Source organism: Hippopotamus amphibius, chromosome 9, assembly GCF_030028045.1.
Source record: "Hippopotamus amphibius kiboko isolate mHipAmp2 chromosome 9, mHipAmp2.hap2, whole genome shotgun sequence".
Lineage (NCBI taxonomy): Eukaryota > Metazoa > Chordata > Mammalia > Artiodactyla > Hippopotamidae > Hippopotamus > Hippopotamus amphibius.
The window spans coordinates 120,882,979-120,909,891 of record NC_080194.1 but is presented as its reverse complement, the minus strand read 5'-3'; the positions used below and the strand labels follow the sequence as shown (position 1 = coordinate 120,909,891).

At 48.8% G+C, this 26,913-nt stretch overlaps 1 protein-coding gene across 18 annotated transcripts in view; it reads left to right on the top strand.

The window, feature by feature from the left end:
• LUC7L (LUC7 like) overlaps positions 1-26,913 on the top strand; it is a 122,590-nt gene that overhangs the window by 84,285 nt on the left and 11,392 nt on the right. For 15 of the 18 annotated variants that reach the window (XR_009055375.1, XR_009055378.1, XR_009055376.1 and 12 more), the window contains 5 exons: positions 8,020-8,183; positions 14,590-14,719; positions 16,048-16,122; positions 21,642-21,795; positions 22,975-23,056. Coding sequence is in view for 14 of the 18 variants with exons in the window: in XM_057747987.1 (XP_057603970.1) it covers positions 8,020-8,183; positions 14,590-14,719; positions 16,048-16,122; positions 21,642-21,795; positions 22,975-23,056 (605 nt within the window). In the remaining 4 variants the exon portion in view is untranslated. The remainder of the gene's footprint in view (positions 1-8,019; positions 8,184-14,589; positions 14,720-16,047; positions 16,123-21,641; positions 21,796-22,974; positions 23,057-26,913) is intronic. The other 3 variants (XM_057747997.1, XM_057747996.1, XM_057747999.1) reach the window with 2 other exon arrangements.

The window sequence follows — 26,913 nt, the reverse complement described above, 5'->3', positions numbered from 1 at the left end:
GCATGCTTAGGTTACTTGCAGTTTTTCACTGTCATGAATGTTCAATTTGTAATTTGTATAATTTTCTTAAATTACTTTAAAATTTGTTAATGTGGTATAAAGTTTTAAAGGTACAAAGGGGTTTAGATTATGAAAAGAAAGTTCTTTCCTCTCATCGACCCCCCCCAGCCACCCACATCCCCTTGTAGGGGCAGATGCTGTTACCGTTTTCCTATGCATCTTTCCAAAACCTTCTGTGTAAATACAAGCATATACACACATTGCTTTATTTCCTAATTACAAGTGAGCACATGATTCACACTGTACTGCTCTGTTTTCATTTTCACTTTACATCTTGGGTATAGATTCAGAATTATGATCAGAATCATGGGAGGAACATTCTGTGATTTAGTCATCTAGTCCTCTGTTGATGCATTTAAGTTGTTTCCAATCTTTTGGTAATACAGTGTGAATGTCTTTTGTGGCTATGTTTTCATTCTGCAGAATATGTAATTAATTCCCAGAAATGGGGTGTTTGGATCCAAGAGCTATGTGTTTTTAATAGATCAGATTTTTCTGTGTTTGTTAATGAGATAGGTGAAAAATTGTATCTGATAGTAGTTTTAATGGGCATTTGCCTTCCAATTGAGAGTGAGCGTGTTTTCCTGTTTTCAGAGCCGTTTGGATTTCCTTTTTAGTGAACAACCTATTCATAACCTTTGCTTAATTTCCTCTTGAATTGCTTGATTTTTTTCTCTATAAATTTGAAGGAGCTTTTTATTGATTTAGGATAAAAATAGGCCTTGTGACAAAGCTTTACATATTTAGCCGGTTTGCCTCTGAGTTTTGATTTTTATGGAGTCAAGTTTTCAATCTGTTCTTTCGTGGTTTCTGAGTTTTGTTATACATAGAAAGGCCTTCTGCTCTCTAAGATTATTAACAAAAGGAGTCTCTCATGTTTTCCCATGGAATATTTATTGTCTTGTTTTTAAAATGTGTTTCTTTTGGTGTAAGGTGAAGGCTCCTCCCTGGAGCTGGTATTTTCTGGGCGCTTGCTGAGAGTTATGTATGTTCCCCCATTTGCCTCCTGAAGCCCTGTAATGTGGCTGTGATGGATAAGGAAGGATGTGAGAACACAGGGCCCCATGAACGGCTGGAGAGGAGTTGGTTCAGAGTTAGTATAATTTTCTCTTCTGTGTGGCTGCCTAGTCCCAGCATCATTTTATGGACTCATTCATCTAGCCCTTCTCATGAGTTCTGCTGCCTTTATGGCATACTAAATTTCTATGTTTATTTGCGTCTGTTTTCTGGCTTTTCTTACCGCTACCAATAATCTGTGTGTGGACTCCACACTGATGAATTATTGTAACTTTATCCTGTGTTATACCACCAGGTAGAATTAGTCACTTGTCAACGGTTTTCTTGTTCAGCATCATCCTGGCGGCTCTGCTTGCTTTCCCCGCAAACATTAGTAGTGACTGTGTTAGGCCCCACTCCCAAGCCGTTGCCGTTGTTTTGGGGGTTGCATTAAACACGGTGACTAAATGGGGAGAATGGGATCTTTGTGTTGAATCTTCTCATTCAGGAACATAGTCTGTTCTCTTTTCATTCTTGTAGCTCTTGTTAGCGTTTCTGTTTTCTTCTTGGGTCTCTTGCACATGAAAAACTTGCCTGTGATAAACATCCTTAAATCTTTAGACTCTATTATTTGATAAGATATTGTTGTTTCTGTATATGAAGGATATTGCTATATGGACATTTAAAAATTTTTTCTTTTGCCTGTGCTTTTTCCAGCCGAGTTGCCATCATACACTGGGTGGGGGGGTGCCTACATGCATGTGCATATATGTAATTCCTTTTTTTTCCCCACTTAGTACCAAGAGCATTTCCCATGTTATCACAACTTCTTGGAAACTAATTTAATTTAAAACTTTTTTTTTTTCATGGATGCCACTTGTGGGATCTCAGTTCCCTGACCAGAGGTTGAACCCAGGCCATGGCAGAGAAAGCCTGGAATCCTAACCACTAGGCCACCAAGGAACTCCCTAAAACTTTTTTATTATAAAAATATGTATTGCATAAAATTTGCCATTTTAACCTTTTTTTAAGTGTACAATTCAGTGGCATTAATTACATTCACCAAAATTAATTTGGCATATTGCGCAACCATCACCACTGTCTATTTCCAAAATTTTTCATCACCCCAACTGAAACTTGTACCCATTAGGCAGTAACTCCCCATTTCACCTGCCCTCAGCCTCTGGTAACCTCTGTCTCTATGCTTGTTGTAAGTATATCATGTAAGTGCAATTTTTGTCCTTTTGTATCTGGTTTCTTTCACTTAGCTTTCAAGTTTATCCACATTGTAGTATCCAGACATCCTTCTTTTTTATGGATGAATAATATTCCATTGTGTGCATATACCACATTTTAGAACCATCACTTTTTAAAAAATTGAAGTATAGTTCATTTACAATATTGTGTTAGTTTCAGCTCTACAGCAAAGTGATTCAGATTTTTCGATTCTTTTCCATGATAGGTTATTACAAGATGTTGAATATAGTTCCACAGTAGGTCCTTGTTATCTGTTTTATATATAGTGGTTTGTATCTGTTAATCCCATACTCCTAATTTATTACTCCCCCACTTCTCCTTTGGTAATGTAAGTTTGTTTTCTATGTCTGTGAGTCTGTTTCTCTTTTGTAAATAAATTCATTTGTAAATAAATTTATTTTTTATATTCCACATATAAGTGATATCATATGATATTTGTCTTTGTCTGACTTACTTCACTTAGTATGATCATCTCTAGGTCCATTCGTGTTGCTGCAAATGGCATTATTTCATTCTGTTTTATGGCTGAGTAATATTCCATCGTATATATGTACCACATCTTCTTTATCCATTCACCTGTCAATGGACAGTTAGGTTGCTCCCATGTCTTGGCTATTGTAAACAGTACTGCAGTGAACATTGGGGTGCATGTATCTTTTCGAATTAGAGTTTTCTCTGGATATATACCCAAGAATGGGATTGCTGGATCATATAGTAACACAATTCTTAGCTTTTTAAGGAACCTCTGTACTGTTCTCCACAGTGGCTACACCAATTTGCATTCCTGCCAACAATGTAGGAGGGTTCCCTTTTTTCCATACCCTCTTTAGCCTTTATTATTTGTAGACTTTTTTATGATAGCCATTCTGACCGGTGTGAAGTGATACCTCACTGTAGTTTTGATTTGCATTTCTCTAATACTTAGCAATGTTGAGCATCTTTTCATGTGCCTTCTGGCCATCTGTATGTCTTCTTTGGAGAAATGTCTGTTTAGGTCTTCTGCCCATTTTTTGATTGAGTTGTTTGTTTTTTTGACATTTAGTTGTATGGGCTGTTTGTATACTTTGGAAATTAAGCCCTTGTCAGTCACATCATTTGTAAATATTTTCTCCTAGTCTGTAGGTTGTCTTTTCATTTTGTTAGTGGTTTCCTTTGCTGTGCAAAAAAGCTTATAAGTTTGATTACGTCCCATTTGTTTATTTTTGCTTTTTTTTTTTTTTTTTGCTTTGGGGGACTGATCTAAGAAAATATTGCTACAATTTATGTCAGAGAATGTTTTGTCTGTGTTCTCTTTTAGGAGTTTTATGGTGTCATCTCTTATGTTTAGGTGTTTAAGCCATTCTGAGTTTATTTTTGTGTATGGTGGGAGGGAGTATTCTGATTTTATTTGCTTACATGTGGCTGTCCAGCTTTCCCAACACCACTTGCTGAGGAGACTGTCTTTCTCCATTGTTTATTCTTTTTTTTTTAAATAATTTTTTTAATGTTTTATTTATTTATTTATTTGGCTGCATCGGGTCTTAGTTGCAGCATGCGGGATCTAGTTCTCTGACCAGGGATCGAAGCTGGGCCCCTGCATTGGGAGCTCAGAGTCTTAGCCCCTGGACCACCAGGGAAGTCCCTCCATTGTATATTCTTGCCTTCTCTGTCAAAGTTTAATTGACCATAGGTGTGTGGGTTTATTTCTGGGCCCAAAATTCTATTCCATTGATCTATATGTCTGTTTTTGTGCCAGTACCATGCAGTTTTTTTGTTTGGTTGTTTGTTTGTTTTGACTGCACCACATGGCATGTGGAATCTTAGTTCCCCAACCAGGAATGGAACCCATGCCCCCTGCAATGAAAGTGCAGAGTCTTAACCACTGGACCACCAAGGAAGTCCCAGTACCATGCTGTTTCGATTAATGTAGCTTTCTAGTATTGTGTGAAGTCTGGGAGTGTTATACCTCCACCTTTGCTCTTTTTCCTCAGGATTGCTTTGGCAATTCTAGGTCTTTTATGGTTCCATATAAAGTTTAGGATTATTTGTTGTAGTTCTGTGAAAAATATCGTGGTTAGTTTGAGAGGTTGCATTATATCTGTAGATTGCTTTGGGTAGTATGGCCATTTTAACAATATTAATTCTTCCAATCCAAGAGTAGAAACCATCACTTTTTTGTTGTTGTTTGTTTTGTCTTTTTTCCATCTTTATTAGAGTATTGCTTTACAATATTGTGTTAGTTTCTGCTGTACAACAAAGTGAATCGGCTATAAGTATACATGGATCCCCATATTGCCTTCCTCCCACCCTCCCCATCCCATCCCTTTAGGTCTTCACATAGCATGGAGCTGATCTCCCTGTGCTCTGGTGAGCAGCTTCCACTAGCTATCTGTTTTACATTTGGTAGTGTATATATGTCAGTGCTACTCTCTCACTACATCCCAGCTTCCCCTTCCCCCCACCTCCCTCCCCATGTCCTTAAGTCCATTCTCTATGTCTGCATCTCTATTCCTGCCCTGCCACTAGGTTCATCAGTCCCATTCTAGATTCCATATATATGCGTTAGCGTACGGTATTTGTTTTCCTCTTTCTTGTACTTTCTCTATTTTGTTATCGAGATTTTGTATCATTTTTACTATCATTACTCTGATTCTTTTTCAGGCATTTTTCCTATTTCCTCTTCATTTATTTGGTCTTGTGGGGTTTTTTCTTGCTCCTTTGCCTGCATGGTGTTTCTTTGTTTCCTCATGGTAGTCCAAACTTCTGGGGTTGCTTGTGCCAGTGATAAAGGGGTTTATAGAAGACTGTCCAAGCCCCAGACTAATGTCCGAGTGTGTTGGGTTAAACGAATACTAAGTCTAGGAAACACATACATGTATAAGACACACAATTACTGAGTCCGTTAGGACTTAAGGCTCTGGAAAGACATGACAGAAGAACCCCAATATGCTATCAGATATTCAAAGAGAAACCCAACAGAAATTGAAAACCAAAACAGAACAAAACAGAAACAAAAGCAAAAACAAACAAACAAATAACACCTTACACATACAAACACTAATCCAGGGAGATTTTGTAAGCTAGGATCAAATATAAAAAAGAGCTAGAGTACCACCAGACAGAATGGAGATTCTCAGAATGAAATTAGACAATTGTACTAAGAACTAAGATAAAGACAAAAACCTAATAATAAATACCAAGGCGGTGTGTCATCTGGAGAATAGAGCAAGGAGTCTGAGCAGATCGATAGTGTTGCTTATAAGTATTTTAAGATAAAATAAACTAAAAATGGATGGAAGACAGGGGAACAGAAGAGCGTAGTGTGACTGGAAATATGCAAATAAAAAGAAAGGAATAGAAATGTGTAAAAGATAGAGATGAAAGGAAGGTAGGAGAGATATATTGTCTGTACTACCAAAAACTTAGCTAGAAATAGAAGTATATAAAAAGGCAAAAAAATAAAAATAGAATAAAAAATAGAATTAAAAAATTGTTATAAAACTTGTAGATCCCTTAGGACTAAGATCGTAATTAATAAAGGGGAAAAAAAAAGAGAAAAAAAAACCCAGAACCGATCCCAGAATGGACCAGTTCAATAGAATTGATACTAATATTTCTGTTTCCTTAGAGTCTCAGCTGTAAGTGTCCTTCTCCTCGCCTTGGGTTTTTTGTATTATTCTGTGACCAGCAGGGCTTCCTTTATTGTTCGTCTGTAAGCGTTGGTGTGTGGGGAGGGAGAGGGTACAATAGTGGCTCCTTCCCCTGGGAGTGAGTGAGCAGTGGCGCACTGTTGTTTCAGTCGGGCTTGGAGGTGCCTGTTGCAGAGGGACGCCACTGGCTCAAGTGTAAACAGAAAGTCTCAGAGTTGGGCCTCTCTCAGGTTTTTTTTTTTTTTTTCCCTCGTTCCAAGGGGTTTTATTCTAGCCCTGCCCTAGGGCCTGAGGGTCCCTTTCATCCCTGGGCGCCTTAGGTGGCCCACAGGGGGTCTCTCCACTGCCCGCTGCAGGTGCTGAAAGAGAGAGAGAGGCTAAGGCCACAGCTCCCCCCCCCCCCCCCCCCCCCCCCCCCGCCCGTGAGCCTGCAGCATCCAGCCGCCATCATGGCCGGGCAGCTCTCAGGGGCAGGCACTCCTTGCCACGGACCTCTTCCCTCCTGTCCTTTCGGTCCCTCACCTTACTGGCAACAATGTTTCTCACCCTGAACCAGCTCTCCGGTTCCCACGCTCCCGCTCCCGGACCCTCTGGTCAGCTGTGAATCCTACGTCTCAGTCCGGGAACGCTGAGCTGCAGTGCGGACCCTCCATGTGTTTCTCACTCCCTCCCGTCTGCCACAGCTCCGCAGCTTCACCCTCTTTGAGCCGTCGTAGATGCCTCCCTACCGGTTATGTTGGGATCCTTGCGGTCCTTTCTGGTATCTGAGGTCGTCTGCTGGTGTTCTGTTGGTTCTCTGTGGGAATTATTGCATCTTTTGGTGCATTCCCAATGCATCTGTGGAGAGGGATGCATTCCACGCCTCTCTACGTCGCCGCCATCTTTTTTCCCTGTTTTCCTCTTTCTGATTTACTTCATTCTTTGTGACAGGCTCTAGGTCCATCCACCTCACTACAAATAGCTCAGTTTCACTCCTTTTTATGACTGAATAATATTCCATTGTATATATGTGCCACATCTTTATCCATTCATCTGTTGATGGACATTTAGGTTGCTTCCATGTCCTGGCTATTGTAAACAATGCTGCAGTGAACATTGTGGTACGTGTATCTTTTTGAATTATGGCTTTCTCTGGGTATATGCCCAGGAGTGAGATTGCTGGGTCATATGGTAGCTCTATTTTTAGTTTTTTAAGGAACCTCCATACTGTTCTCCATGGTGGCTGTATCAATTTACATTCTCACCAATAATGCGGGAGAGTTCCCTTTTTTCCACACCCTCTCCAGCATTTATTGTTTCGAGATTTTTTTTAAATTAATTAATTAATTAATTGGCTGCATTGGGTCTTCGTTGCTGCACACAGACTTTCTCTAGTTGCGGCGAGCGGGGGCTACTCTTCGTTGTGGTGCATGGGCTTCTCATTGCGATGGCTTCTCTTGTTGCCGAGCACGGGCTCTAGGCACGTGGGCTTCAGTAATTGTGGCACGTGAGCTCAGTCGTTGTGGCTCATGGGCTCTAGAGAACAGGCTCAGTAGTTGTGGCCCACGGGCTTAGTTGCTCCGCGGCATGTGGGATCTTCCCAGACCAGGGATCGAACCCATGTCCCCTGCATTGGCAGGTGGATTCTTAACCACTGTGCCACCAGGGAAGTCCCTGTTTCTAGATTTTTTTTTTGATGGTGGCCATTCTAACCTGTGTGAGGTGATACCTCATTGTGGTTTTGATTTGCATTTCTCTAATGATCGGTGATACTGAGCATCTTTTCATGTGTTTGTTGGCCATCTGTATGTCTTCCTTGGAGAAATGTCTATTTAGGTCTTCCACCCATTTTTGCATTGGGTTGTTTGTTTTTTTGGTATTGAGCTGCTTGTGTATTTTGGAGATTAATCCTTTGTCAGTTGCTTCATTTACAAATATTTTCTCCTATTCTAAGGGTTGTCTTTTTGTCTTGTGTATGGTTTCCTTTGCTGTGCAAAAGCTTGTGAGAGAAACCATCACTTCTAATGGTGCCACAACCTTCCTGTATGTGGATGGATCCCGTTTTCTTAACTGTTCTCCCCTTTTTGCCTTCACTCAGGTAAGCCTCGTAGCAGATATGCTGTCAACAGCACTGGAGAGCACACCGAGGACCAGGATGGTGACTCCAGGTACAGCTCTGCAGTCACTCTGCAGCGGGGCTGGTCCTCCCGTTGACCCAGATGTTTTCTCCCCTGAGGAGCCCCGTGTTCTCTTCCCCACTTGGTGGGTGTTTCAGTCAGACAGAGGTGGGGACTGTGTTGCTGTGGGCTGTGTGGTTGGAGAACAGATGGGGCCGTGTTCCTGCAGGATGTTTACTCCCACAAGAGGAGTGTGCAGGCCGGCAGACCCTGGTGCTGTCCTCAGACCTGAGTCCTCAAGCACGTGTCCAGAGGTAAAATGTAGGTGCAGCACAGCCTGTCCAGGTGCTGAGGTAGCCTGAGAGCCAGAGCTGTTAGGACCTTTGCCTTTAGGGCCCGGATGAAAGGCAGGTCCTGTTGCCCTCTTATGTTCATTTTAAAGCTTAATAAATGGTAACTCAGGCCCAGATGAAGGCGAAAAGATTGTAAATTGCCATTCCTGCATGAGGTACTGTCTGTGGGAAAGTAGAGGTCCGCATGCTGGGCCCTTGCCAGGCAGTGTTAGCACAGCTTCCCTCAGTTCTCTGACACGGCACCATGCCTGCCACTGTGTTATGTACTTCCAAGAGTGTGGTTCTTGTCCCATCATATAAGGATGTCAGGGTCTCAGGCCTGACCAGTGACTGTCTCTGAGGCAAGTGGGCTCTGGAAGAGGGACCAGCAGGAGGCGGCAGGGGTGTGGGGGTGCTGCTGGATATCCCATGGGTCATTCTGGTTGACATAGAGGCCTGTGGATGTCGTGTCCTTTAAAGTTGGCAACAGGGAACAAACGCTTGTTTGTGAGGCACATAAAAAGCTTTTGCCCCCGTACACCCACTGAGTGCGTTTTGTCCCCCGCCTGTGTCACAGGGAGTTCAGAGCAGAGCTGGCCACCTGCCTTCCTCCAAGCTCCGTGGATGTGAGGCTTGGGCCGCTCAAGACTCAGAAAGAGCCCCTGGAACAGTCTGTGAGGAGGGCCGGCAACGCCTGATTGCTGCAATTACTTTTCAGAGGCTCATACTAAAATGACGATGAGATGTTTTCTGGGGAGTCCAGTCTGTATTTAGCATAATGAGGAGAGGAGACCAGTGGAAGGGCGTGAGGCACTGTGGGTCTGTCAGGATCCCAGACACACTTGTTCCCTAAGGAGAGCTGGTCTCTTCAGACCCTCATCAGGGTTCAGAATGCCTGTATTTGGTAATTTTAGCACATGACAGCAACCCCCACACCTCCAGAGATGCAGGTCTATACCCTGAGGCCCAGCTGTATTTTGTCATACGGACCTGCCAGGCTCCTGCTCTGGCTTGGCACCTGGGGGCCCTGTCCCAGCTTAGACACCTTCCTGGAGCCATGCAGTGACGGGGCCTCACACCCATTCTCTGTTCCCCCGATCGTCGTCCTCAGAGGTGCTGCTTCTTCCAGAACTGGCAGAATGTTCCCGCTTGTCAGTTTGCCAGATCGAAGTCGTGTTTTTTTGTTTTTTGTTTTTTTAAGATTTATTTGTTATTTATTTATTTAATTTATTTTTGGCTGCGTTGGGTCTTAATTGCAGCACGCGGGCTTCTCTCTAGTTGTGGTGTGTGGGCTTCAGGGTGCATGGGCTTGTAGTTGTGGCACCTGGGTTCCAGAGCTCATGGGCTCTGTAGTTTGTGGCACGCAGGCTCTCTAGTTGTGGTGCGTGGGCTTAGTTGTCCCGCGGCATGTGGGATCTTAGCTGCCTTACCAGGGATCGAATCCGCGTCCCCTGCTTTGTAATGCAGATTCTTCACCACTGGATCATGAGAGAAGTCCCCAAAGCCATGTTAATGGGCCTGATGGGCGACCTCTGAGGGTGGTGGTGGCCAGCCTCAGAGGAGGGAGGACACAGAGCTGTGCTGCCCAGGGCTGTCCTCACTGGCCCAAGATGGAGTGAAAGTAACTAAAATTAGAAACTGGGAATTCCAAGGTGATCCACTGGTTAGGACTCTGTGCTTTCACTGCCAAGGGCATGGGTTTGATCCCTGGTTGAGGAACTAAGAATCCCGCAAGCTGCACAGCGTGGCCAAAAAAAAGTAAAGAAGGAAATTGAGTTCCTCAGTTGCACTGGCCACATTTCAGATGTTCAGTGGCCACACGTGACTAGTTGCTGCTGTGTTGAAAGGCACAGGTTTAGAGTCTTTCCATCGTATGGTAAGTTCTGTTGGCTGCACTGACTTAGAGCACGGGCTAGTTTTATAAGATGATTCATCAGATGATGTGTTTCAGGGCACAGGAATTGACGGTCACAATTTTTTAACACTTTCCTAGAATTCACTAGGGAGAGAAGAAAATGGATATTGTCTGTTTTCCCTATGGCCTGAAGGTCAAGCTTAGAAAAGGTGTAGTCTTCCTGTTAAGGAGGTCAGCTATGCAGGCGGCCACAGGCCCTCGGGAATTGGGACTGAGATACTCAGTGGCGCTCTGCAGTTTTCATGAGGCTTCCATCTGTGGGACCTCATTTGATCTTGTTGAGACAGTTTGGTCAGAAAGATTGAACACTTATGGCCAGGCATCCAGCTGATGTGTGTGGTGCTGGGCTCTGACCCGGGTCCTCCAGCCTTGCTCTTGCTTCTGGGAACTGACTCTCATTCTTACCCAGCCTAAGTTCACACGTGAGGGTTGGAGTGTTAGTGGAAAGATTGTGTGGTACGTCTTCCACGTGGGCAGTGTCCTTTCTTGTGTGGCATGTGGCTTAGCCTTGACCTCAGCAGTTAATGCACGTTGGTGGTACTTCTGCCAGACCTTAGCGCTGTTGATCATGACCTCAGAACTCTTCGTGATTTTTAGAATCGGGTTGTTCTTGTTTGGTCTCAATGGTTCCGTTTCCATCTCAGCGAGCCATGTCCTCCAGCCGATGGGCAGTAGGCTGCAAGGTAAGGCCAAGGCGTATCCGCCCTCCTTCTGTCTCAGTTCTTGCCACCTTCTCCTGGGTTGTGCTGGACTCCTGATTCCCTCAGTGTTGGGAAGGACTGATGGGCACACAGGCTTACTGCCCCACGAGTGCCCCATAAGTGCACAGTCCCCTCACAGTCCTTGCCCTTTCTCCCCCAGACTTAGCTAGGTCTCTGTACCCGAGCACCAAGACAAGGTCATCTGGCACCAGGGACTTCTGGGGCCAGGCATGCATGTAAACGCCCCCTCCTGTGGGCAGGCACCGTGCCCTGGAACAGTGGTTGGCAAATAGGAGCAGGGTTTCTTGTCTCCCCCGCCTGCTGCCCCCCAGAGAGACCCTTGATCGTTGTTCTTTGCCTCCATTTCTCAGAGGCGCTGAGTGGGGGTCTCTCCCAAGAGCCGAGTGTTGCAAGTGATGCTTGGGCTTGGATGCTGTTGTGTGTGCCCATTAGAGGCAAAAATGTTCCCTTGGGGTTTATATGTCTCTTCCCTGACAGGGTGTCCCCCCCAGGTGTTGGAAGTACAGAGCATTGGGCGCCCCCAGAATGGGAGGGGGCAGAGTGGAGCTCCCTTCAGTGCTGTCTTTTCCCCTCTTTTTTTGGTCAAGGCAGAGAGCAGGCCCTGTTCCCAAGTGTCTCAGCAGGAATGGAAGGTCTTGGCTTGTCTTCCAGCTGAGCTGGTTCATCTTCCTAAATGTGTTTTCTTTTTTAATCTGTGAGTTATTACAGGAATGCTAGTTTTTAAAATATTTATTTATTTATTTATTTATTTATTTATTTATTTGGTTGGTTGGTTGGTTGGTTGGTTGCACCAGGCCTTAGTTGGAATAGGCGGGCTCCTTAGTTGCAGCTTGTGGGCTCGTTAGTTGTGGCATACGAACTCTTAGTTGTGGCATGCATGTGGGATCTAGTTCCCTGATCAGGGACCTGGGCCGCCTGCATTGAAAGCACAGAGTCTTATCCACTGTGCCACCAGGGAAGTCCCAGGAATGTTAATTTTTGTAACACCTATTTTGTTGTGTTACAATATATTTACCAGGCCTTTTACCACCAAAACAAGGGGCAAGTATTTTTCTAAATTTTGGAAACAGTAAACAAATATTGAGGGAATTCCCTGGTGGCCCTGTGGTTAGGACTCAGTGCTTTCACTGCCAAGGCCCAGGTTCAATCCCTGGTTAGGAAACTAAGATCTCGCAAGCCATGTGGCACAGCCAGAACAAACAAACAAACATTGACACTTGTTTTTGTTTCAGTTTGTTGTTTGTGGCAGTTATGTCCCCTGACCCCAAATCTCATGACATAACTGTGCAGGTTATATCAGCAGACGCTGTATAAAGTATAAAGACACTCAAGTGTTTTTTTCACCATAAATGTGTAATAGTAACCTCTGGTGAGTGGATATCCGTGTGGGCCAGACTTGCTCAGACAAGCAGAGTGGCCAAACAGCAGAGGGACCTCCCTGAGTGGCCACACAGGGCAGTGTGGCTTTCCGGTTGGCTCCCTTCACAGACCTGGCCTCTCAGGGCCCAGGTGGGGAAAGTGCTTTTTATTTGACCTTTGGATTTGGACATTTATAGACATGAACTAGGCCACCACTGCTTGCCTCTGACTCTCAGGCCCCATCCCATAGCCCAGCTAACTTAGGTTCCTGGACTGATAGCTGAGGGCCAGGGCTCAGGCCTGTCTGTGGCTCTTCATGGCAGAGCAGAGGGTTTTGGTGGAGATTTTTGGATATCACAGTAAAAAGTGAAGTCTCTGGGGTGTTGGGAGGTTGTTTTTCTATCTGTTATTGTTGTGTCCTGAGTCACTGGGTGGCAGAGTAACGGGTGGTGTTTGTTCAGATAGGGTGGGTAGTGTTGGCACTGGGTCAGGTTGCGAGGGCAGCAGTGTTAGGTTCCACTGCCCTGGGCCCTCCATCACCTTCACCAGGCCCTCAGATACGACTTCCAGGGCAGAGTGAGCCATTGGGAGCTTTTGGAGAAAACATGTAGCAGTTCTGGTCTAAGACACTGGAATCTTCCATCTCTGGTTTAATCACTCCAGAGAGCAGTATTCCAGGGAAGGAGACGCCCACAGTGGGAGGCGAAGGGCTTGGGCTGCGGGCACCATGCTTCCAGAATGTCTCTAATGGTAGTGGCATTGGAAGGTGCTGCTGACTGTGCAAGTGGCACGGCAGCCCATTCTGACAAACCCCCTGCATCTGATTTGTTTGGGGGCCACAGGGTGACTTAGGATGCCTAGAGGACCACATCAGTCCTGGAGGAAGGCTGGACACCAGCATGACCCCCACCCCAGGCCTTAGCAGTTCTTGGCTCCCCACCTGCTGGCGGGGGAGAGGCTTGGGAAGTCTACTTGTCTCGAGTTTTATCTTGTTCAGGTGTTGGTCGCACATAGCAAGGCCCTTGCTGCAGGTGGCTCCGCGTCACTCCCACATCAGTTGGTGAGCCCTGCCATGTGTAAGGAGCCCGGGGCGAACGGCCCCTCTCCTAGATGAGTTTACCCCGGAGGTGTTTGCTCTGTTGGAGCTGCCACAGTGCGCAGCACCCTTCCCTTCTCAGAGGATGAGGGTTCTGGTGTGAGGTGCTCCCCTCCCCCCAAGCGAGGGCCTCCTGGCGAGAAGCATCTGGTGAGGTGCCGGCTCACCGTAGCCCCTGGGGAAGGCCCAGGGCTCATGCTGAGTGTTTGTCCTCGATGGCCTCTTCAGGACAGAGCACGGCCCTGGGGAAGCTCGGGCCCCTCCCAGCACAAACTGTCCTCCAACCTGGATGATGGAGACCCTTTTCCCAGGTGGAGAAATGAGCACGGAACTTGTCTGCCTTCTGGCTCCAGATTAGATGCGGTGCATATCTGTGTCCAGAGCAGAGGCCCTGGGCCTGGGCTTTGAGATAAGAGTCTGCACTGCCCTCTTCTCCCTGCAGTGAGTCTCCCTTATCTGATTCCCCATGGGCAAGAAGGAGACCTAAAGGTGCAGAAGTACCTGGAAAAGGGGCAGTTTTACAGGGATCGTATCCACATCTGCTCTTACCTGCACCCCAGCCATTCCTCTGTGGTGTCTAGCCCTGTCCATCCCTGCGTCCATGTCAGTCTGTGGGTCTGCACATGGAGTGGATCTGAAACTTTCTTTTCTAATAAAAACTGGAAGGTTAGGTGTTGAGGATAAGTGAGGGCGGGGCAACCGAGCTGCGAGGAGAGTGATCAGTTCGCTGCAGTTAGTGCTTCCCTCTGCCTGTGCACAGGCCTGGGGGTCGAGGGGAGCAGCCCAGCACATCTGGGTGGGCGGTGGCAGGCTCCCTGCCTGTGAGCCTTACGTCAGGGTCATGCCGGCTCCCTCGGCTTCCTCCTTTCTGGGCAGGTGCCTTGATCCTTCTGGCTTCCATGAGGGCCAGGGCCAGGGTGGCAGCACGCGCCTTCTGCCTTGTAGTTCTGATGACTTAGTGTCCCAAATCTTGGGGATTGCTTCAGAAGGGAGACTGTGGGAAGCTTCCAGGTCAGCGTGGGGGCAGAGCCACCCTGCACACAGCTGCCCCCGACCCCCGGGTCTGTGGGCCTGGTGCTGTAGCACTTGGTTAACTCTTTTCCACTCTAACTTTTTTTAATTTTAAGGTTTTCAGATGTCATTCTGGCAACAATTTTGGCAACCAAGTCTGAAATGTGTGGCCAGAAGTTTGAACTGAAGATCGATAACGTGCGTTTCGTTGGGCACCCGACGCTGCTGCAGCACGCGCTGGGCCAGGTACCCCCTCCCTGGAAGGCACCGCCCTGGCTCTGTGGCCCTCGGGCCGTGGCTGACATGGGCTCTGTGGAAGGCAGCCCCATGCAGCAGACCCCTTCAGGTGCTTACCCAGCTGCACCTCCTCCTGGGCCCTGAGGGTCCGGCAGAGGAGGAGACAGGCGTCCTTGCCCTGGCCCTTAGCTTTTGTGTTTGCATCTGGCCTTTCTCCTGACTGCCCTTCCCCTTTGTAGGTATGATGCTGGTTTCTAGGTGGGGAGGCCAAGAGAATGAGTTCAGCAGTGTTTTCAGACCCTGGAACTTTATATAAAGTAGTACAAGCATTTCTTCTCACTTATTAAGTGATATCATAGCCAACACGTTACTAACTTAGCTCTTACTGTTGTGCTACACCCTCTATATGCATTCTCTGATGACTGAATGCACTGTTACCCAAAGGAATTTGCACACCAGAAGCTGCCGGTCAGTCATTTGCACACAGGCAGAATCATTGAGAGTGTCACTTAGATTCTGAAGGGTTTTGATGTGACAGCACACAATTTAGCTCCACTTATTCAATCCAGAAATCCCGTGAGGGTCTGGGATGTGGTCCTCAGATCTTCTTCATGACTAAGCCCACAGGAGGAGCTTCTGAGACAGCTGGAGGTGCCAGGGCAGGAGCCATGGCCGGGGACACGGCTGTGGTGGCACCTACACTGCTCAGACAGGCTCGGCCCCACTGATGGCCTGTGGGTGATGGAGGGGAGATTTGGCAGCCTGCTGGCAGTCCCGGCTTGCAGAACTGGAGGGACAGGAACCCAGGAACCGTGACAGGCCTGATTGGGCCAGCCCGGGGACTCCTGTGCCCTCTGGTGGCAACACTTGTAGGCAGCTTGGTGTTTGGGCCCTGGGCTGGCTGAGTGCCCCAGTGGCAGTCCTGTGTCTCCTGGGTGGGAGCATCATCCTGAGTACTTGTCCTGCCTGGGAGGACTCAGGTGGACATGGGGGTTGGTGTGTGTTGGGGGGTGGTCTGGGCAGGGAGCACCCCATCCACTTGAGTCCCTCTCCGCCTTTTCTCCTCCGGGCACCTCAGCTCACTCAAGGTGACCAGGGCAGTCTGGTCACTGTGAGTCACAGCACCTTCCAGCTCCTTTCCCCATTGCAGCTTTCTGTCCATGCAGCCAGCACTTACCTGTACAGAGGCACTGGGTGCTTCTCAAAGACCTAGGGCTCTGTTTTTCTCTGATTCTGCTGTATTCTGGAACACCTTCCCTGCCTGAAGTGGAATAGCGTTCAGTGCTTTTCTTGGGAGGTGGTGGCTCTCATTCACCAGAACTGTGCCTCTTTCACAGGTCTCCAAAACAGATCCATCCCCGAAGAGGGAGGCTCCCACCATGATTCTTTTCAATGTGGTATTTGCACTGAGGGTGAGTGTACAAATGGCTGAAGAGCGGGTCAGGGAGGAGGGTGGGGAGGGGGTTAGGAGGCAGAGCTCATTTCCAGTGACTGGGTCGTTGACTCAGAGCTCAGACTGCTGTGGGCCCTGCACTAGCCCCTTCTGGGGTGCTAGAAGAGTCTAACTTCGTTGTTTCCCTGGTTTTTTTTTTTTTTTAAGTAAAATATACATAACATGAATTTTACCATTTTAACCAAAGTGACATTTTGGTGGCATCTGGTAACAATGTTGTATAACCATCACCACTATCCACTTTTCATTGCCCTAAAAGAACATAGTGGAGGGAATATGGGAATATGTGTATAAAAACAGATGATTGAACTTGGTGTACCCCCCCCAAAAATAAAAAAATAAAAAAAAATTAAAAAATGCTATACATGCCACTCCTTTACCTCTCTCTGGAAAAAGAACACTCAAGTAGCCCAACGGCTCCCCACAACTTAAATTTAATAGCACCCTTTTAAGATTGGCTCAAGAGGGAGGGGATATGGGGATATATGTATACATGTGGCTCTTTCACTTTGTTGTACAGCAGAAACTGACACAATAGTGTAAAGCAATTATACTCCAATAAAGATTGGGAAAAAAATAAAAAAATAAAAGAACATAGTTATTCCTCATTCTTTCCCCTCCCCCAACCCCTGGAAACTACCAGTGTGCTTTCTCTTTCTGTGGGTTTACCTGTCCTACATGTTTCATATAAAAGGGATCCTAAAAAAAAAAAGGGATCCTACAGTATGTATCCTTTGGTGTCTGACTTATTTCACTTAACGATTTTGAGATTCATCCTCTTTTTTCTTTTTTAAAAATTAATAAATTTATTTAATTTTTTTATTGGCTGTGTTGGGTCTTCATTGCTGCCCAGTGGCTTTCTCTAGTGTGGCGAGCGGGGCTGCTCTCTGTTGTGGTGTGTGGATTTCTCATTCTGGTGGCTTCTCTTGTTGTGGCACACAGGCTCTAGGGCGCATGGGCTTCAGTAGTTGTGGTACACGAGCTCAATAGTTGTGACTCACAGGCTCTACAGCGCAGGCTCAGTAGTTGTGGCACATGGACTTAGTTGATCCACAGCATGTGGAGTTTTCCTGGACCAGGGATTGAACCCATGTACCCTGCATCGGCAGGCAGATTCTTAACCACTGCAGCACCAGGGAAGTCCCCATCCATTTTTTTATAATTTTTTTTAATTGAAGTTGTGGTTGATTTACAGTGTTTCAGGTGTACAGCAAAGTGATTCAGTTAGGTATATATATGAGCTATATTTAGTATCTTGTAATAATCTATAATGGAAAAGAATCTGAAAAAGAATGTACATATCTATCTATCTATATATCTCTCTACTGCTATACAGTAGGTCCTCGTGGGTTTTTTAATTATTTTCAGGGACTTCCCTGGTGGTGCAGTGGTTAGGAATCTGCCTGCCAGTACAGCAGACACGGGTTCGAGCCCTGATCTGGGAGGATCCCACATGCTGTGGAGCAACTAAGCCCATGCACCACAGCTACTGAGCCTGTGTGCCTAGAGCGCATGCTCTGCAACAAGAGAAGCCACCACAATGAGGAGCCCACACACGCTGCAATGAAGAGTAGCCTCTGCTCACTGCAACTAGGGGAAGCCCACGTGCAGCAACGAAGACCCAACGCAGCCAATAAATTAAAAAAAAAAAATTATTATTATTTTTTTAACAATCTTTTAATTGAATCATCCATGTTGTAATGTTTATCAGTACTTTATTCCCTTTTATGGCCCAATCATATTCCATTGTGTGAATAGACCATACTTTTTCTGTTTATCTACTGGTGAACTTTTGGGTTATTTCCACCTTTTGGCTATAAGAACAATGCTGTTAAGGACATTTTTGTACAAGTTTTGTGTGGACACGTTTTCATTTCCCCTGGGTTGATAGCTAGGAGTGGAGATGCTGGGTCATGTGGTAATTCTGTGTTTAACCTTTTGAGGAGCTGCCAGACTGTCTTCCACAGCAGCTGCACCATTTTATATCCCCACCAGCCATGTATGAGGTTTCCAATTTCTCTACATCCTCACCAACACTTGTTATTTTCCATTGTTTTATAATTAATCCTAATTATTTCTTATGGCAGTTCCCAGCACCATCTGAAGTTGTGTTTTCACTAGTTACAGGAAGTTTCTTTTCAATAAAGCTGTCAAAATACAAGGTATCTAAATAAACATAAAAAGCACCCCTGTGTAAGGACTGACTGGTATTATGAAGGGAGTTTGAAATTTAGGAAATGTGTATCCTGTACTGTTAAATAATGGCATTCCTCAGAAATATCCCACCACCAGTTTTCACCAAAGAATCCAGTAGTTATTCCTCGCTGGGCACATGTGAGGTGTAAGATGGCTTTTGTACCGAAGTGTCAGTGAGAAAGTACTAGATCTCGGTGACAAGGAGCAGTGTGCTCTGTACCCTTGGCGGTGGTGGGAGGGAGCCTGAGCAGGAGGGAACCTGTCACATCAGGTGCCATCTTAGTCTCAGAATGTTTTTCCCACTGAGGCTTTTCTGGTGTGGCGAGCACGGGTCTCACTGAGGAATTAAGAATCAAAATAATGGTAGGGAAAAGCTCCTAAACGGAGCTTTCTCCTTTCTGAAGGGAGCTTAATTCTTAAGCCGGCCCACCTTGTTGATAAAGAGCTGAAAGTTAAAACAAAGTGATCTGTTCCTGGTGGCTGTCCCTGGGGCTTGAGGTTCCGAGAGGAGAGCGTGACTTTCTGCTTTGTGCACTTCCTGTAGTGTTTGCATTTTCAGTGTCCTTTTATTACTTATATCGTTACATAATATAGACATCCACAAAGAGAACTCAAGTTAAAAACAAACAAACCAAAACCATGACCAGTGCTAGTGCGGTCCACCTGTCAGCACTGATAGCCCCTGCGGGGTGGGCCGTGAGAGGCAGCCCGGCCCCACCCTGGACGTCGTGGGCAAGCCCTCATCTCTGGGGAGCAGGGTGTGATAGCAGAGTGTGTGACACCCATGGACATGGCAGGCAAGAAAACAGGCAGATTTTAAAGTTGTATGCAGATTTTTATGATAAGTAGGCTGGAAATAATCCTGGGATCGAGGAGTTGGGGAATTAGGGTGGTGGTTTTATTCACTGGCACATCCTGTGGCCACTGAAGAGGAGAAGGGGGGTGAGGCCAGACACTGGAGTGGGTGGGTGGCTCACCACCAGGTTAAAGCAGTGGGAACAGGGCAGTGAAGGACGTCAGAGCACAGAGGCCATGATGTGCACAGGGGGAGGAATTTAAAATAACGTACAGGGTGGACCAGTTCTTTCTTCTTTTCTGTAGTCATATAAAGATGTGCATCCTTTTTACTTTGAAAAGTTTTAAACAAACCGTGAGCTAGTGACAGTAGATTGATGGTCCTTGCACTCCTGTCTCTGAGATCCCACAGCTGCCGCCTGGCACCCTGGCTCCATCTGCCCCCGACCGCGTTGCTCAGGTATTTCAAGACAAGTCTCAGCCCTCATGTCTGCTCACTCCCACGTACTTCAGGAGGCATCTCTGCAAAAGGGGTGGGCAGCTGTTTTATACCATTTCCGACACAACTCACCATAAGTTGGTATCAACTAGTACCTGGTCTGTGGAAATGGGCCCCAGTTGCCACAGAGTTTTCCCCCTTTGGCCTGTCTGAACTGGAGTGAAAACCGGAAACCAGCCCACACAGGCTTGGGGCTATGTCTCCAGGTCTCTCCCATCCTTTGTTCCATGGGAGGTCCACGGTCAGACCCATCTCAGTGTGCAGACAGTCAGGTTTGCTCCATGTCCCTGTGTTTCCTGCAAGCTGGATATTAGCTCTGAAGGCCTGACTGTATTTGGGTACCAGTTTCAGGGTGAGAAAGTCTCACAGGAGATGCCCTACGCTTCATGCTGCTTCACGTCATGTGTGGGGAGAGTGGGTGTCTCTCAGAGCTCCATTCAGGGCTGGCGCATCCTGGGTGGTCACTTTCTTGGCACGGCCCCATGTGGCCTGGGTTCTGCAGGCACCCTGATCCAGGCCTGGCCTGTGCAGCCAGTCGGGACACCGAGGCATGCTCCTTCCTCGCTCATCCCGGAGTGTGAGCGAGCGGACCCGGGCACCTGACCTGCGACACCTCGTGCCGCAGCCAGGAGGAGCAGGATGCAGGGCTGGGTTCTCAGGTGTGGCTGGGTGCCTTCTTCAAGGGAGTAACCACGCACCCAGGTCCTTCTCCTCCCTCTGCTTTGCTGGGGGAGGATTTTTACACAGATTTCTCTAAAATCTAAAACAGAACATTTTGCTTTGAGGCAGGTATAGGTACACCCTATACCCCAGACCCTCCCTTCCATGACCTTGAGGGGACACTTGAGGGGCTGTCCTGGACGTGGGGCAGGGCTACTGCCCGTAGGTGGGCCTGGCGTGGAGTCGGCCTTCAGCCCTGTCTCTGCACAGGTGTGCTGTCCAGGGGGAGTTCTGTTTGCAAACATGAGAAAGTGTCTCCAGCTCCAGGTGGTGAAGGTGTTTACTGAGTCAGGTCAGGTTCTGGCCCAGGAGCCTGGCTGTGGACACTCACCGCAGGGCCTTGCCTGCAGATAACCAGGAGGGGGTCACCGACCAGAGGTTCTAATCGGGGGCACCACTTGTCCCCTCCTCCCACCTCCACCCGCGGATGACTCAGCCACCCTGGAAGCCTCCTGGAGTGCTGAGTCATGGTGGCCAGTTATCTCCTCTGTGGAGCATCTTCACAGACCCCACAGCTGCCTGCCCCACCCTTGGCCTGGCCTGGCTGTGGCCCCCGATAGGTCCCAGTGTGAGCACAGGGGGGTGGGGGGTGCAGGGTGGCCTGGTGCCAGCTGGCTTCTCTGTTAGCCAGGATCTCAGGAAGAGCTGCTTACCCTGAGGACAGGTCTTCACTGAACAGTGGGCCTGGGGCTTCTGTTTCTCACAGTGTCCTTGTTGTAACATGGGCCGTGTGACTGAATGCTCACACAGCCAGTCCTGTCCACCAGCACTCAGCACACATTGGTGACCACAGACACTGACAAGGGTTCTGCTCTGTTCTGAGCACTTGACATGTTGACTGATTGGTCAGGGAGGTGCCACTGTTCTTCTCTCAGATGGGAGCCTGTGACCCGGGGTCACACGGCAGGTGGGTGGCAGGATCTGTGCCTTCTATTGCGCCACCGGGCTGCCCCTGCCAGGCCCGGGGCGGATGCCTGAACGTCCCCTGCCTTTCTGGATGGCCCTGGCCTGGGAACCTGAGATGGTTGCATCTCTCTGCTTGTTAGAAATGCGTGTTCCTCCTTCCTCCCATTGGGGACCCCACGGAGCCATGTGTGCTGCCACCCAGCAGCCATTCCTTGCCCATGGTGCTGGGACAGGCCCTAATGGGGACTGGGACTGGGAACAGGGGTGGCACCAGAGAGGGGCTCTTCCATGGTCCATGTTGCTGTGCATCCTCCCCGAGTGTGTGCACTGCGGTTGAGTTGGCTGTGGCCTCTCTCCTGCAGGCCAACGCGGACCCGTCAGTGATAAACTGTCTGCACAACCTCTCTCGCCGCATTGCCACTGTGCTGCAGCACGAGGAGCGCCGCTGCCAGTACCTCACACGGGAAGCCAAGCTGATCCTGGCGCTGCAGGACGAGGTGTCCGCCATGGCCGATGGTGAGGGTGGCAGGCGGCATCTCTGGGCAGGGACCTTGTCGGGTGTGCCAGTGTGGAAACTGATGGTCTGTACGGTGAGCTGAGCACGCCCGGGGTGCACAAGGAAGACCCCCAAGGGACCCAGCTAGACCCAGGTTCCTGAACTGATGTTCTGAGAGTGACTTCCCAGCCCAAAATGTTCTCCCTCCCCCAGACCTCTGCACGGTGGCTCTTCCCACAGGTCAGGCACTGCCCACCTGACCCTGTTCCCTCTGGACAGTCCCTTGGAGCAGGGGCATGCAGAGGGGCAGCGGGAAGATTGAGCTGGCAGGGGGGCCAGTTCTTTGCTTTCACCTAAATTGAAGGGGACCCAGTTGAGCTATCAGCTGACCAGTTATTAAAAGCTGTGTCTGCTGATAGATGCCCATGAGGCTTTGGCACACTGTCAACATGTCAGAGCAGAGACATGCCCACCTGTTGCAAACCGTCCACCTCTGCCTTCTCAGGTCAGCACCTCCAGAACAGAAGAGAAAACTAGGAACAGATTTGCTGGTGAACCTGGGCTAATTTTAGCAATAAGTGGAAGTATACATGAACTGTACCACTTGGGTGCATTTTTTCAGTAAAAATTTGCTTTTGATGTTTGACAATTAGTTGTTAAAATGTGTAGTATATTTGTTTTGTCCAGCTATGTACTAATTAATAACAAGTCCAGATGTTTTGTTTTTTAAATATTCTCTTTAGACTTTGTGGTGTTTTCACAAGGAATTTTTAAAAGTTCAATTTAAGTACGTATATTTTTTGTTAGACATTTATGAGAAAAGATTAATGAGAGACTTTGGATCATGAAAATAAATCATGAAAATCAATTACACTAGTGGAATTGTGTGGGGAAGGATCCAGGTGAGGCAGGGCATGCTTGGCCTGAGGTGGGGGTGGCTCTGGCAGCCTGTGGGGAGCCGGCAGGGCGGCTGCGGAAGGGTTGGTTCCTGGGAGGCCTGTGGCTCTGGGTCAGGTGGGGCCGGTAGTGAAGGGCAGATCCAGACATCTCATATAAAGATGGTTGTGAAAACCAGCGGGGAATATCCTGATGTTTGGTTTACAGTCACTTAAAATTCTTTTTAGGTTAAGCTTGTCTTCTGGCCTGGGCTGGCTTCTCACTGTGCAGGCTCTGAGTCTTCTGTGTTACAATTCTTGCAGCAAATGACGGGCCTCAGTCCCCATTCCATCACATCCTGCCCAAGTGCAAGCTGGCCAGGGACCTCAAGGACGCTTACGACAGGTAAGGCGGGCGGCCTGCTTCCTGTGGGCCTCCCTGCAATGGTGCCGTTTCCCTACTGTGCCTGAGATGGGGGGAGGCTGGGGAAGAGCCCTGCTGGGATGGTCACCTCTAGACTTGTTTTTAGCCAGAAAATGAACCTGAAAAAAGCTGAGCGTGGGGCCTGAAATGCACAGTGATGCTGACCGAGTGCAACACCGTGCCAAGTTCCAGGCCCACCTTCGTTAGGTGCAGTTGCTGTCACCACCTCACCCACGAGGAGAGTGAGGCTCAGAGGCTGGGGCTGGGGTTGGCTCTGCTCCCCCTGCTCTGGGGTTGTAGGGGTTTGGTACCCTGAGTGTGTGAGGGCAGCAGGCGTTGGAGACACGGCAGGAACCCCATGGTTCTGCTCATATTAGTGGCTCAGCACCGATTCTCTTAAATATGGGCAAGCAAGGCACTTCTCTTCTTTTTAAAGAGCGTCCATGTGGCTCTGACCACTGCTTCCTGGCCCTGGCTCTGCAGTGGGGATGGGGTGGAGAGTGGGGGTCAGGGGGCCGTCTGCCCAAGTGCCCCTGGCTGGTTGGCTCACCAGGGGCCTCGCAGGGCTGAGGGGACTGTGCAGCACAAGGCATGTTGCTGGACAGACAGTGTGTAGATACAGGCCTCTCTCCTCTCCACCCCTCCAACTTCCCCACATTGTCCTCTGCCCCCCACCTCCCCTGCCCCGGCTTTCTTGGGGCTTCACTCCATCCAGTGGACCCACCTTCCCTGCTGGAGATGGGCCTGATCTGAGAGCTGTGGCCAGAGCACCATCGGGGATCTTCATTGTGACGTGTGGGATCTTTAGTTATAGCATGTGGGATCTTTTAGTTGTGGCATGCGGGATCTAGTTCTCTGATCAGGGATCGAGCCCGTGTCCCCTGCATTGGAAGGCAGATTTTTAACCACTGCGCCACCAGGGAAGCACCCCCACCCGCTTTTTTTTTTTGACTTGAGTCTTTGAAAAGGTCACCTGTCCTTTGAGTCTGAACGTCAGAGCACTGAGTTTCTTTCCCGTTGCACCCTCTCCCGGTTCCCTTCCTGGTGGCAGGGTGCATTGCATCAGGCAGCCGAGTGTCATGCGCCCCATCACAGGGCACTAAGGCACACACAGCGAACCCTTTTGCAGCCGGAGCACGCTGAGTGCACGGTTCGCCCTTTACCTCCTCACTTTAACATGCAGCTCTGTCGGTAACTAAGGGCTGACTTCTCTTTGCTGCACAGTTGCCTGCCCCCTCCCTGGGCATCATTGGCCTCCAGCTTTTGCTGCTGAAAGACATTGCTGCTCAACTTTGTGTGTGTTATTTTGTGAGTGCCTGTGCATCCGTGAGATAAATTCCTAAAAATGGAAGTGCCAGGCTGACTAGGTCAGGTGTGCATGCCATGTGGCGGCATGTCCCTCTGTGGCTCCGTCCCTACTCCCATCAGCAGCACCTGAGCTTTTGGGTTCTGCCCTCCGTGATGGGTGGAGGACGGGGTCTCGGGGCTGCTTTATCTGTATGTAGGTGTGCATGACTTCCCATGCAGACCATCCCTGTTTCCTTTTCTGTGAGCACTGTACTCCGTCCGACCCCTCACCTGTTTCCTTTTTTGTTTGTTTGTTTCTCTTTCTTTTTTGGCTGCACCGCACGGCTTGTGGGATCTTAGTTCCCCAACCCCTACGGTGAAGGTGCAGAGTCCTAACCACTGGACTGCCAGGGAAGTGCCTCCATCACCCATTTTTCTTTTGGGGGCACAGGTGCCTTTATATGGGAGCGAGAGCTGTCCTTTGGGGGTACACGTCAGGGCTGGTGTTCCGTGTCTTTGTTTTGGTAACTTCTGGGTGTTAGGTGCCATTGGAGCAGCGTGAAGAATCCCTTGCTGCATGATCGTCTTGGTTTCTGGTCCCTCCTTCTCTGGAGACCTCTTGGTAAAGCCTTGGTCTTGACCCAGAACAGATTTCTGATCTTGTAGTCTGACCCTGTCTTTTTTTATCCACGTGATCACATGGAAGCTTTTCCTGCAGTAAGAGGATTGCTGCCCTCTGGTGTGGGTGGGCTGGTATGAGAAACCCTTTCCTTGGAAACTGTTGCTTTTTTCTGAGTGGGAGTTTGGGTGTCTTAAGTAGGATTAGAGGACCAGCTAAATTCAGGCTAAGGTGGAATCACAATAAAAAGCAAACCGGAGCCAGACTTTCTTTTTCTGAGTGAATAATGAACTGTGATTTCTTAGATTTGTGTTAGAAGGTTGGAGGGAATGATGCCCTGGAGGGTTGGCTGCTTCCTTAGTGACCTGTTGGGCCGGCCAGGCTGGAGCTGGGGGCAGCCCAGCACCCTCTAGTGGCATTAGTTCCAAGGACAGGCGTCGGCGTTTGCGGCAAAAACAGCTGCCAGGGTCCGCCATTCAGCACTTAGCTTCCTTCCAGAGGCCAGGCGATCCGGTGTGTCAGTGTCCTCCAGGAGAACCCCCACCCCACCCCACCCTTCTTGTTTCCACTTGGTCAGAGTGGGGTCTAGAAACAGGCTCCTGGGTCCTGTGTCCCACCCCAGGGAAGCCAGCAGTGCTTCTCCTGCAGGAGTCCCAGGGGCCCCTGTCCCCTGTCCCTGCCTGGCAACAACAGTGGCTTTGAGACTGCCCAGAAGCCCCCTGGTCTGTGGCCTTCCCTCTGACCCACCAGGTCTGTGTTGGCCTCGAGGGTCTGGCCTTGCCTGCCCCGCTCCTGCAGGGTGGATTGCCCCGTGGAGCTGAGAAGGGGCGACGGAGCAGGCAGCAGGGAACACACCGCCCCTTTCTCGGTGGAGACTCACTGGCGGTCTCCACCTGGGAAGGACTTTCTCAGAGCAGAAGTGAGAGGCTGGAAGCTGTGAGACCTGGTAGAGGTTAGAGGTTGGGGCGGGACTTTGCAAAGGGACGGCTCTGGATTGGCTGCTTTAATTAAAACCTGGGTTTGTGGTGTGGCCCGGTGGTCCTGTGCCCTGGGACCTATGCGTCTGTGGCCTCCTCAACTTGCCCAGCACCTGTGTCCCCCTGTGCAGCTTGGTGACTTGAATGACAGCACCCCACGAGGTCAGGGATGTCCTTTCGCTTTCTGTGACGCAGCCCTTGCGCTCAGCATGTGGTTGAAGGGATGATTAGACAGGAGTCCCCTCAACGTGGATTCCGGGGGCCTTGAAGAAGTGTTTGTCGAAGAGTTCTCAGAGCCGACAGGGCCTATCATGTGCCCCAGAGGCTGGGAGCCTGGGGAAGCTGCCCAGGGCCTGGCCTGCGGGTGGTGCTGGGTGCTCTGGAGATGCTGCCTCACCGCTGCCTGTCCAGAGCAGGGATGGGCCCACAGACACGGCGTGAACATCCTGGGAATTTCCGTCCCTGTTTCCATGAAACACACCTACGCTTAAACTAGTTTAACATTTCGTGGTTGGCCTTTTGGAGCCCACTCAGACCTCGTGGATCATGTGCAGTGTCGTCCACTATGTACTGTGTTTGGAATCAGTGGGGGCAGGGCTGGCTTCCAAGGTCTCTGGCCTGGGGCAGGGAGCAGGGTGACTAGGTTAGGAATTGAAATTCTTTCTGGGGCCCTGAGGTGTGAGATGATGGCATGAGCTGGAGCACAGTCCACCTGGGGTGTGAAAGATAAGAGCTTGTTGAAAGGCTGGTGTGATTGCCTCAGGACTCGAGCTCTGAAGGAGCATCTATCTCCAGTCACAGGCGGGCGAGGTCTCAGAGCTATGTGAGGGGCAGATAAACACTCGGGGGCAGTGTTTTTCCTCAGTGTTCTCAGTGTTTTCTATATGCAACTGTTAACTGCCCTGCATATAGAAGTATGAGCTTCCCAAGACCCTTTTTGGGCCCAACTCCTACTC